The following is a 13,314-nucleotide window of genomic DNA, read 5'->3' on the forward strand; positions in this document are numbered from 1 at the left end:
TGCCTCCAGTCCGGAGACCATTGAAGAAAACCTTAGAGAAACCCGCTCAGGTGAGCTATATAACCATTAACTAAATTGTTGGGGACATTCTAAAACGATGAACGTGAAAAAAGCTCATGAAGCCAGAATCGCACTTGAATCTAACGTGAAAAATGTCATATTAAGTATATTCTTTTCTGTATATAGTATACAGTATTAATAAATAAGCTTTATAGTAAATTAGGCCCTCTAATATCACTGTGTTCATGCATCAATCCTAGTTTAAGTTTTTTAAAATGTCCCCATGGTTGTAGTTTTTAGTTTGTGTTTTGTCTGCCATACATCACGTGTGTATTCCTGGTTAATAATACAACTTTTGGGTTTGTCTTTTCAGAATCGTCTCAACCACCTCCTGCTAAAAAGGCCAGAAAGCCCCTTTCCAGGACTCAAACAATTATGAAAGAGGTGAAGGACCTCTTTTTTGAAATGGTATTATACAATATCTAATATCAGAATCTAATTTCCATGTGTGTAGTTAGTTTTTCGTAAAAAGTACAATATTTGCCTCTGAGATGAAGTGGAGTTGAGTAAAAATCTGAAGATCTTTTGCAGCCACTGAATCAACTCAAAGCTGATTTGAAATCACACTTGAAACTGCTGGTCTTGAAGATGAACTCTGTTTACTGTAAAAACTTCAGATGATGTTTCGTTGTCCTGTCGCTTGTTGTAAAGAAGATAAATGAGTGAAACTCTTCCCTCGTGGAGAACGGCAGTGATCCGGCTTCTCTCCAGTGTGGATCCTCTCATGTCTTTTCAGGTTTACTGACTGACTGAAACTGTCATCACAGTGTGAACACTTGTAAGGTTTTTCTCCGGTGTGGATCCTCTCATGTCTTTTCAGGTTTACTGACCATTTGAATCCCTTGTCACAATGAGAACACTTGTATGGCATCTCTCCAGTGTGATTCCTCTCGTGTGTTTTCAGATATGCTGCCTTACTGAATCTCTTTTCACAGCGAGAACACTTGTAAGGTTTTTCTTCAGTGTGGATCCTCTCTTGTCTTTTCAGGTTTACTGACTGACTGAAACTGTTGTCACAATGAGAACACTTGTAAGGTTTTTCTCCGGTGTGGATCCTCCCATGTCTTTTCATGGATTCTAGCCATTTGAATCTTTTGTCACAGTGTGAACACTTGTAAGGTTTCTCTCCGGTGTGGATCCTCTCATGTATTTTCAGATGTCCTGACTGAATGAAACTCTTGCCACAGTGTGAACACTTGTAAGGTTTCTCTCCAGTGTGATTCCTCTCGTGTGCCTTCAGGTTTCCTGACTGAATGAAAGTTTTGTCACAGTGAGAACACTTGTAATGTTTTTCTCCGGTGTGGATCCTCTCATGTGTTTTCAGATTTACTGACAGACTAAATCTCTTGTCACAGTGTGAACACTTATAAGGTTTTTCTCCAGTGTGAATTCTCTGATGCTTTTTCACTTCATCTTCTGTAACAAAGGTCTTCCCACAATCAAAGCACACATGATTCTTCACACCATCGTGTCTTTCCTGGTGTGATTTTAAAGTGCCCAGTCGACTAAAACTCTTTCAACACAAAGAACACATGTGAGACTTTTCCTTTGAATGAATGTTTAGGTGGCTCCTCAGGGATGATGCAGAAAAATATGATTTACCACATTGATCACAGCTATATGGCCTTTCTCCAGAATGAGAAAGCACATGTGATTTAAAATTTCTTAAATGTGCAAACCTCTTTCCGCACTGATCACACGTGTACGGCTTCTCTCCAGTGTGGATTCTCATGTGTAAATTAAGGCTTTTTTTTTAAGAAATTTTTCTCGCACTGATCACATGTGTGCAGATTCTCTCCAGTGTGGATGTTCATGTGTAAATTAAGGCTTCTTTTTTTTAAGAAACTTTTCCCACATTGATCACATGTGTGCAGATTCTTTCCAGTGTGGATTTTCATGTGTAAATTAAGGCCTCTTTTTTTTTTTAAACTCTTCCCACACTGATCACATGTGTGTCGCTTCTCTCCAGTGTGGAACTTCATCTGAATTTTAAGGATTCCTTGTTGTGCCAAACTCTTCCCACACTGATCATTGGTGTGAGGCTTTTCTCCAGTGTGGATTATCATGTGTATCTTCAGGATTCCATTTTCTGTGAAACTCTTCCCACACTGAGGGCAGGTGAAAGATTTTCTCAATAAATTACTTTCAGTCTGTGAGCGACTTGAAGATTTTTCACCAGCTTTGACATGATGTTTCTCCTTTGCTTTAAGTTCTTCACTCTCCTTGTCATCCATCAGATCTAAAAGGAAACAAGGTTTAATTTTCAGTAAATCATAAAAAGAACTGGAGAAATGAGAAGGGAAAGAACATGAATTTAACCCTGATATTTTATCAGCAAGAAACCAATAACTACCATTACCAACAAAACAAAATGTGATATATTTAAGTTTTCTTTCTTAATCTGTTATCTATCCATTCCCAAATCACTTGTCCTTTGTAGGGTCACAGTAATCCTGGAGACTATCAGCATGTCTAGCCATAGAAAGGGAAACACCCTGGATTAATTCACACAGAGTTCATAGATTACAGTGTTCACAGGTAGGTTAACTTGCTTTGACTTGTGACATGTATGTGTGACATAACATGCCATTAGAAGTGAACACTAATTCAGTTATGTATGTCCTGTTTTGTTTGTTACTTTCCTAATGTATAATTATTCCAGTAAATAAGGGTGTGGCGAGCAGGACGAGGTCGAGGGCCGTGGGAGAACGGCACGAGGCCGGTGGCGTGATTGCAAATGAGCGACACCTGCACGACGCACCGGTCTCACATCTCTCACGGAGGAGCGGAAGCATAAAGGAGGAGCGACGACAGTGAAGAGCGAGAGAGGACAGGCCTGATTTTTAGTTCATGTTTTGTTTCTGTTTGTGTTTGTGTTGGCTTTTACTTTCATTTTTGTATTTGTGTATTTATTTATTAAATATGTTTGAATGTTCGCCGGCTCCCGCCTCCTTCTTCCCATAACATCTAAACCCTGTTACAAAGGGTAGGTGATTTACCAGTAGAGAGTAGACAACCTCTATAAATGTGATACTATCATACAGATAAATCATTATAATGTGTTGAGTTTAATAAAGACACGGAACTCTCATCATGGCAAAACGCAATGAACAGGAATCTCTTTTACTTGCGTTTTCAAAAAAGCAAGTGCGAATACCACGAATTGTATTTGTAGTGCATAATATGTTTTCGCGTGCATATGATATGCACTTTATGGCGTGTAATAGGCACGCACTCCACACCCCTAATCCTAACCAAGGGGTTTACAGTGTGTAGGATGCACGCAAAAAAAAAAAATATATATATATATATATATTTTGGCATATAAATGGCACGAGAAATAAAATTTGTGGTATAGATACGCACTTTCATGAGATCGTGCTTCATAATCTGCTACTGGGCCGGCCCTCTGTCAAATTTTTAAAACCCAGTGTGGCCCTTGAGCCAAAAAGTTTGCCCACCCCTGCTCTACACGGTCCCATTCGAGAAATAAGGGTCTTATTTGTGGTTAAAAAGTAAAAGTTTTGTTTTCTAGATGAGACTCTTATTTCTCGACTGGGGTCGTGTAGAGACTTTGAAGCTGCATTGAGATGGACATTTGAACCTTCTTTGAACATTTGAATGGTTGGTTGCCATTGAAGTCCATTATATGGAGAAAAATCCTGGAATGTTTTCTTCAAAAACCTTAATTTCTTTTTGACTGAAGAAAGACATGGACATCTTGGATGACATGGGAGTGAGTAAATTATCAGGAATTTTTTATTTGAAAGTGAACTAATCTTTTAATGTTCTTCAGCATTATTAATGAAGAATCAAGAATAAACACCAACCTATTAGATGTTCAGTATCTTCATGTTTTATCCTGCAGGGTTCTGGATCATTCATGTTCTCTAAGCTCTATTTCTTCACTTGTAAGATGATGAAAATATTCCAGCATTTAGGCCTATTGGTGAATTCCTGTGGGAGGAGCTTCACTGAACTCTAGTTGCTGTATAATGGGAGAATCAGATCTGCAAAAATAAATCAGTTATTAAATGACTCATTAAAGCATTTTACTCATTTACGTTTAACTATCCACTAACAATCTATCAAAATGTAAAATAAATTCAATTGTTTTATATTTGACTCAACATTTCAACTACCCCATATTTTTTGTTAGCTGGTTATTTATTTGTTGACCGTTTTATATAAACCCCACCACACAGACTATAAAAAAATGTATGAAGTTAATAGGTTTATCTTTAAGATCTCACTTTGCCTCAGTCCGTTCCACCAATGAAATTACTTTAAGTGACAGATTAAAGACAATTTACAAGATATCTAACAAATGAGAAGAAAACAGAAGCTGTTGAGAGATTATCATTATATCAATAATCAGATCATATGAGTCAGTATTCTGAAAGACGATAAAACTGCACTATAACAGTATTTCTCACAGCCTAAAACGAGAAAAACATTACTGTATCAAACGTACAAGAGTAACATTGCTACTTCAAACATAGAAACAGTCATATACACTAACAAACAAAAAAACACAAAAAAATAGCACAAAAAAGAAACCGTCAAATTGCCAGCTACTTATGTGTATTCCAGTAGGCAGACGACAGAAAAGGGACAAATAGCGCAGAATCCAATGCAAATAAGTCAGAAAGGACAGCAAAAACGTTGCTTTTACAAACGTTTTGTCATGATTGTGTTAATATACAAAGCGCTGTGAGTAGCTCACCTCAGAAGACTTCTTTGACTAACGCGCCGGTGGTGACGTCATCACTCCGAGACGAAATGTACTTTATGGAAAGCTGAAAAAACAAATATGTCCTTGGCTTAGACATAGGCTGCGTCCGAAATCGCATACTTTGTGAGTAGGTACTACATTTGAATTAGAACGTACTTCGCGACCGTTAAAAAAGTGCGTTCTATATAGTATGAATACGGGTAGTATGAATGGAGTCCGGACGTACTACATGCGCCATGTTGGTATTGTCACGTAACATGCGCGGTCACATCAGCGCGAAAATTTAAAGAGCCCGTTCCACTGACTGCACCAGAGCAATGTTTTTAGTTCTTCTTTCCGCTTTTGTCTGCGTTTTTACGTCGTTCGTGCTCACAATTCAGAGTCGTCGGTCAGTTGCTCGCACACACACAAACCTGTGAACAATGACAGAGGTTGATTTTTGGTAAGGAAAAGGTAATTTATTTGCTTGTGATAGTGCCATCAATGAATAAACATGAATGAATCAATAATATGCGTGTGTTTATCTCTGTCGATTCATTCATGGATGGCAATATCACAGTGTGTGTGTGTGTGTATATTTATATATATATATATATAGCCTATATATATATATATATAGCCTATATATATATATATATATATATATATATATATATATATATATATATATATATATATATATATACACATAAGAAATGGATCGTATACATATAGGCTACATATACATATAAATAATCCAACACAGAAAACAAGTGTCTTGTCGATTCAAATTGTATTTTAAAATAAACTATGAACACGTTACAGATTGTGAGCCCTACAACTCCAATTCTTCATCTATATTTTAAAGATGGAGCTGACCTCCACCCCTCACGGTAGTCCATCCAGTCACTGATTGCGACCATGGGTGGAAAAAAAGGACATCAAGGTGCTGGTGTTCTAGCTACATATCACATATTTGAGCTTAATTTTTTACAAATTATTTACTTTAAATTTAGGTAGGAAAAATTCAAGTGGAAATCCAAAAATTACCCATGGTGTAAAGTTCTCATCTTGTACACATGCTTTTAAAGAAACAGATTTTAAATGATTTTAAAGTGATGCCCAACAAATGAGATTGTTAGTATGAAGTCCCTTTAGATCTTTAGAAACCTGTGAAGGTTACCTTACTGAAGCAGCTGACGTTCATTTTCTTCCCTCAAGATGACACTTTAATAAAAAAAGTTTTAAAACTTTTGCTTTTGGTGGTGCTTTAAGCTCTATTATACTACTTTGTGCCAAAGTTTTGTGATTTTGTTTTAAACTTTTGTATTCTGTATCCATTTAAAAGTTAAATAATATACAAAAATAAAGCAAATACATTTTAAAGGTGTCTGGGGTGTGTGGATATTTCTCTTCAGTGTGTCACTCATATTTTTCAGATATAGGCCTACCTGCAATTTGCTTTTCAAAAAAAAAAAAAAAACTGGAATCTGTCACAAAATAAGTGCACACACAACACCCTTTAAAAATATTAATTACTCTATGCCACATATTAAACACTTTACAACTGACAATCTAACTACTGTAAATCCCTGGGAATTAAGTGTTTTGTAATAAAACTTGCTAAAACAGCATTACAAAATTAACTTACTAACAAATAAATGGAAAGAGAGTGTGTAACATTTGTTTTCTTTATTATTTTTTTTTAGCAATTTCTAAAAGCTGAAGGAATCTTTCCTCTCTCTCTCGTCGCTCTTTCTTTTCTTTCCTCTCTTTCATTAGCCACTCTATAAGAAGAACACAGGTGTGGTCATCAGCCCCTGCAAAATCAACACAGAATTTAACATTAGTGATGAACCATGGTCAATCAATATTATTAAATTAATATTAATGTTGGACAAGTTGAGGTACACTTGATAACAGTAGCTTGCTTTGTAGCCAGCACATATTACATATCAACACTGGTAAAGAAGAAGTAAACTCGTTGTAAAATTAAAAAATAAAAGTTTTGTAACCCTCTCATTTAACTGAGAAACAACGTCGTTGTTTAACAGTGTTAACTGACAGACATTAGCTCGTTCTGTTCTGCAATAATAATAATGATAAAATTGTCATTTTGCAGCCAATTCACAAACTTGTACCCTCGATTTACATTATTTAAACTTTTAACAAGTCAATCATTTACTTGTATGATGTTAAACGAATACAATTTAACCACAAATAAACAAAAAGTGTGTTGTAAAGTACTTACACTTGAAAACAGCCGCGTCTCCGTTTTCCGCCATTTTCAAATATAACGACGACAACTCCTCTCCCGTGGCATCATGGGATAGTAAAGTGTCCATCGTATGCGCACTTCAGAATCTCGCCGGATGTAGTAGGTCATCCGGGTACTTCTCGCCTACTGTTTTTCGAATTCTATGATTTCGGACATACTACTCTGCTCGCGTACTGTTTTTCGCATACTATATAGTAGGGAAGTATTCGATTTCGGACGCAGCCATAGACATAATATACATAGACGCCCTATTGGCCGCTTTGGAACGTTGCTGCGATACGTCAACGCGTCCGCCATTTTGTGGAGGGCAAGACTGCGCTGTAATCAAATGCAAGTAAACTGCTGAGCTGCGGTTTTTCTGTATAAAAACCAAAAAAAATTACATTTATCAACCGATTTCAGTGGTTTGTATGTGGTGTACAAAAAGTTCCATCTGTAGTTAGTTAAACTCTCGATAGTTAGACTTATATATTTTTTTTTTTTTTTTTTTAATAAGGAATGGCCAAAGCTCTGGCTTGTCATGTATTTAGCTTTTCATTCTTGGATAAGAATTGTGAACACCCCCATACTGAGATATAATTTAATTTTCACATTAAATTAAATAAAGTTTTCTTATTGTGGGAAAAGCATATTCTGTCATTGACCCGATTTTAGCAATAACAAAGATAACTGATGGATCCTTTATGGTAATATGATATGGTACAACTACAGTGCAATGCAAATAGTAAATATAAGATAAAGTGAGAGGTAGGCTAATAGTAAATAGTTTAGTCAATAAAGTAAACAAACAGTATACAGTAAATAAAATAGTAATAATAATAATAATAATATATTGATAATAGCATATAGTTTATGTATACTAATAGCAGTAGAATATGAAATATCAATTACAGAATATAGACAATAAAAAATAATAGGTTAAATAGTTACTATGAATAGTAAAATAATTTAACAGCATAACTATAATAGATTGATTATTGCAAGTGGTATATTATTATAATAACAATAATAAATAATGTAAATTTATACATTAAAATATTATTACATAGGCTATATAAAATAAAATGACGCAACCCTGTCTCTTTTTATTAAATTTCAGTTTTTAAAAGGTATAAGAAGCTATACAAATCAAGAAATAAAGTAAACGATCCAGTCAAACATACAGCAGGCTACACTGTTATAATAGCCTAAATATATTAAGTTATGAAACTTCACTTTGCCCTCAGCCAAAACAATCTGCCAAGGAACAAATTATAGATTAATGAAACCAAAGATCGCCCGTTAGATAAACACAAGACGAATTATTCTCACTAGACTGACAGCGACGAACGTCAGAACTCAGAAGCGGTGTACGACAGGCACTATAGCCGAGGCAAGGCTGTTCTCGGCGGGGTACATGAGCGCTGAGCGCCCGCGGGGATCGCTGGATCTCACAACTCCGAAACCGTCAGATAACATTTTTAAAAAGGCGCTATCTTTATAAATAAACCACAGATTTGAGCTTTAAACAACTACATTGTCGACTGAAAAACTCTTAAAACTACATTTCGTGACACAATAACAGTAGTATTTTTAAATTTCGTGGCCTTTCTCCTCTGAAAATAAAAATAGTAAATGAAATGCAACCAGAAACAAATTTTCAGTTTTGCTTGAGAAAGGTAATTCCCTGAGACGTTTTCAATTGTGTGGCGATTTGTAAAGCCCCAAGCAGCACAAGAAATAGGCATTTTTCTCAATTCTCGTTATGAGAGGTATGGGAAAGTTGCCCTCCGCAGTATGGCGGCGCCGTTGACGTACGATCCAGCGGCCAATAGGGCGTCTATGTATATTATGTCTATGGGCTTAGACGAATGGAAGGCCATACAGACAGCTATTTCTTTAGACCTAACGTGTACAGACGATACAACGCGAAGACGCGTTATTGTGTTGACCATAGACATATGTTGCAGGCGTTTAAACCCAGGATTTCCTTTGTCAAAATAAAAGTCACACTAGTACCGCAAAATCTACACTTTTTATATTAAAGGTACCATATTTTACACCTTTCTGGAGTTTTATTTCAGGTTTTTGTGTCCTTAAGCTAGTCCTTAATATATATTTGCAGTAAGTACCAAAAAACATCTCAATATATTTTTACATCTTTCTCATGAGCTCTGCTAAGAAAAGCCTGTTTTAGCCTGTCTAATTAACATTCTGATTACCCTGTTGATTTCTGAGTGACGCACGGCTAGACCAACCACAGGTAACTATATAAGGTTATATGCTGTAGGCTAGCCTGTTCAGCTTTGGCTTGGTGATGCTCAAGTAAGGTAAATAAATCACCTGTAATGATGGACAATGGACATTGCTGAGGAAAATTTTATCCGGCTAGAATCGGCGACGACAGGAGACAACCAACCACCTCCTCATGTTTACAAAATGATGTTTCTGAATGGTAATTCTTTCGGCGTTATTGTAAGAGTATTATAATTACAATTAGGCTACATCAATGCTGCGCGCAGATTTAACGTTAATATAAAATGTCTGTAAACATACTCAGACTTTTGAAATAACGTTACCCATGCAAGTACACTAAATGTTGGTTTATTTTAGCAAAATAAAATACACAGAGACTGAGTGAACTCAATCTCACCACTGAATAAAAAAAAAGACCCCAATAGGGCCGGTGTCTGTAATTAACAAAACAAACAACGTATTTTGTTAACAACGTATCAAAGCTTGTGGCAACTATAGACTGTACAAAACAACACGTCAGTACCAATTTAGCAACATGTTAGTGTTGCATATCTATTTACAAACTATAATTTCAGGTTATGCTGGCTCCATAATGTACCAAAAAACATAAAATGTTTTAGAAGTTTATTTACGGGTTGCGAATGTGAGGTCGGACCCAACAATGTAGAGACTGCAGCATCTTTTTTTTTCATACTTTTATTGAAGGAAGAACAGAGTGAAGTTTTACATACAAACGAGTTGGGACTGCAGCATCTTTGATGAGTAGCTTCTTTGAAAAACCGCCATTGATCTGTGCCTGATTGACGAAGCAGGCAATCAGTGAAATGTGCAGAACAGACGGTTTGGATCCTTCCACCTCAACGTTATACATTTTATTGCTGTTAAAAGAGCTAATCTTTGAGGGTATATAGAAAAGTCAGTAGCCTATATAGTAATGAATCAACACCGAACTTACTTAAACTGGACAAAGACACTATTTTCTTAGAGCTGCTGTACAGCCAAAACAAACTGAGTTGCATTATTTTCCTGTTATCACTGTAAAGCTGCTTTGAAACAATCTCTATTGTAAAAAGTGCTATATAAAGGTGATTTGATAATATGTTGTTGTTTTTTTCTTGTTGTTTTTTTTACAAAATGTAAAGATACAGTAGCAATATTACATTTTTACAGCTAAAAAAAGTTTAGTATTCACGAATCTGTATAGCAAAAGTAGTTAAAATGCCGATGTGTAGCAGTCGCATTTGGCAGTTAGAAGTGTGAATGGTGAGTAATAAACGCAAACAATAACTAAGCTTGAGGTGGAAACAGTCTGAAAACAGGTAAGAGCCAGGAATGATAGGCTACTCAACAATCAATGTTCTTATATGGGACTTTCAACCCCTTCATAGTTGTTTCATCTCCCACCTTGCTGGTGCCAGTCCAGATCCCATATTGAAGGACAGAAAAAAAGGGAGATAGAAGAAACACACACAACGCTTCCTCAAAGTGAAGTGTATTTTTCCCAAAACAGTAGAGTCAAAGAAAGACTTTCAATTCACAATTCAAAGTATGAACAATATTCTTATTATTATTCATCATTCTTGGTAAAGAATTATTTTATTTTAATCACTTACTGAAATCACTCCATATAGCAGTGGTTCCGGGAGTAAGCCGTAAGAATTTTTAGGAGTTCCAAACACACAGAAGGATAATTTAGGGGCTTCACTGGCGTATTTAAATGCAGTTGTCACTCTTGAAATTTTACAGTGTGTACGTGGCATTTGTTTTGGGACGTGAAGTCTGTAAGGCTGCATTTACACTACCTGTCTTGACGCCCAATTTCAATTTGTTGACTATATCAGATTTTTTAACGACCTGCTTGCATCTTTTAAAAGTAACCCATATCTGATATCTGCATTTACACAATAGCCTACACTTGGCGAAACAACCCAAGGTAGGCATGCTGAATGGGAATGTAATACGCTTTGTTACCAATATTTTGCTGTGATCTTGACCACCTTGTACTTGCTTTTTAAGCTTTTGATTTTATGTTGCGCTGTAGCCATGAGCGCTTAAAACAACGCTTTTCCATCTCGCCTGGAATTTCTTTAATTCTTTAATTTAAAGAGTCATGTGATCACAGTTGGTGTCCAGAGTTGCCAACTCTCGCGAGACAAATAAGCTACTGGAGCTTCAAAAACAAGTCCAAAACAAGCCCAGTATTATTAGATTATTTAGTTTCAGCATTATCATTTATTATTTATTACCAATAAATGAGCCAACATATTAAACTGAAACCACTCCTTTATTAGAAAAGGATAAACGGATTAGTAAAAAAATATTAAAAAAAAATAAGCGAACTGCAACAAAGCGGAGGGCACGCACTATCCTCATCTCCGATCACCTGTGAGGCTGGATGGGATTGGAGAGATGGAAAAGGACAAAAATACAAGCAGGAAAAGACAAGAGCATTAAGGGCAGCTGTAACATATATTTAGCTTAATAAAATTAATTTGAACCATATACATCTTCTGTTAGTATAGTATAGGACTATGCCTACTTGTTTTTTTTATTAAAGCCTGTGATAATTAATATTTTTTTAATTTTATAAAAATTAATATAATTTTTATTAAATAATAAATAAAAAAACTTTGTAAAAATTACAAATTTACCTTACAAAAGAAGGTCATCCCTCAGAAGGTCAACATTTCTTGGCTTGGGACAAAGTCCTTGCAACAAATTCCGAGTCTTCTTAGGCCGTAGCGAGTATTTTCTGCCCCATTCTGTTCCTCAATTTAGATTTTACATGGTTCATTTGTGAAAAAACCCTTTCAATGTCAGCATTGCTCAAAGGCATCTCAAGAAGAGACAGCGCAAACAGGGCCAGATCTTTAAAACACTGTTCCCCACTGCTGTCCTTGTAGTTCAGAACTTTGGCCCAGAACTGTTCTGCTTGACAGTCATCCTTTATTTTCCACTCATGGAAGCTGATTGCCTGATACTCTCATCCAGGGCCCCGAGATCACCAATGTACATTTTCAGCATGATGGATGCTGTGGCTAACTGTGGTTTGTTCTGTGATAGAATCACAGATGAGTTGAATGATGACATGGATTTCCAGGTATTGATATTTGCTGGGAGCATTTTCTGCACCTGCTTTGCTGCTTCCAGAAGGAAATCTCGGCATCTGTTCTTCATATTTGTTTCGACAGATGGTTGGTTGTGTCATTCAAATTGACATCAAGGAGTTTGGAATCAGAAATCAATGAGTTTGGAATCAGAAGGAAGTATGCATTCCCATTTTCGAGTTGAAACAATTTGTTGACTCTAGAAAACTCATACAAGATGGGCATGAGAAACTCCAGGTACAGTTTATCTACAGGATCACAGTACATCTGGTAGAGTACTTCTGCATCATGCTTCGTTTTGCATCTTTTCAAAGCTGGAAATTTAACTTCAGCTCATCCCTTTCCTTTTACACACAGTCACAGCAGTCATATATGGAGAGCCATCTAGTGCCTGAAAGCTGCACTAGCATCAATAGCATTTCACCAGGGTTGATTAATTGGTAAATTTTGGCATATTGTCTGCACCTCAGTGCACTGTGAGAAAACCAGTAGTGCGAATGTGAAATTAAAAACTCGAGATTGCAAGGCAGTGTTTCAGCGGCTTTGCTGGCAAAAAGTTGAATTGAGTGACACACACTTAAGCAGTTGTAGTTTCTCATTCTTTTTGAGAAGGTGAGTATACTAGGGCTTGCATAAACTAGTCGAGTAGTCGATAGATCGACTACTTCAACCACTAGTCGACGCTGTCGGAAACAATCGACTACTCGAGCGTCCAGTAACCATAAATGAATTAAAAATGGCGAACGTCACCAACAGACACCACACGTCAGATGTGTATTTGTAAGTATTTCATCAGGGATGACAAAAATATTGTAATTGGCCAACTCTGCAAGAGGGCGTTCACATATTGCGTCTAAAAACATGTGGAAAGCGCGGCCATGCCACTGTCTCCTACAAGCGCTTGCGCTCCATGGCGTCTG

The 13,314-nt window shown here is 36.4% G+C and overlaps 1 protein-coding gene across 1 annotated transcript; it reads right to left on the bottom strand.

Annotated features, from left to right (window-relative positions):
- Positions 1-513: 513 nt before the first annotated feature.
- LOC308702576 (uncharacterized protein) lies at positions 514-4,044 on the bottom strand. The gene is made up of 2 exons (XM_081385535.1): positions 3,891-4,044; positions 514-2,299 (listed from the first exon to the last, which is right to left on the bottom strand). Exons 1-2 carry the CDS (start codon positions 3,943-3,945, stop codon positions 1,800-1,802), a joined length of 555 nt encoding a protein of 184 aa, XP_081241661.1. The 5' UTR covers positions 3,946-4,044; the 3' UTR covers positions 514-1,799.
- Between the last annotated feature and the right edge of the window lie 9,270 nt (positions 4,045-13,314).

The sequence above is a fragment of the Scardinius erythrophthalmus genome (genome assembly GCF_964197995.2).
Source record: "Scardinius erythrophthalmus genome assembly, chromosome: 14".
NCBI lineage: Eukaryota > Metazoa > Chordata > Actinopteri > Cypriniformes > Leuciscidae > Scardinius > Scardinius erythrophthalmus.

Bases quoted from the DNA above. Each gene is read 5' to 3' on its own strand.
- LOC308702576 (XM_081385535.1), bottom strand. From the start codon at position 3,945: ATGAATGATCCAGAACCCTGCAGGATAAAACATGAAGATACTGAACAT. The intron at 2,300-3,890 runs GTTGGTGTTTAT...GTTTCCTTTTAG, and splicing joins AGATACTGAACATCTAATAG to ATCTGATGGATGACAAGGAG.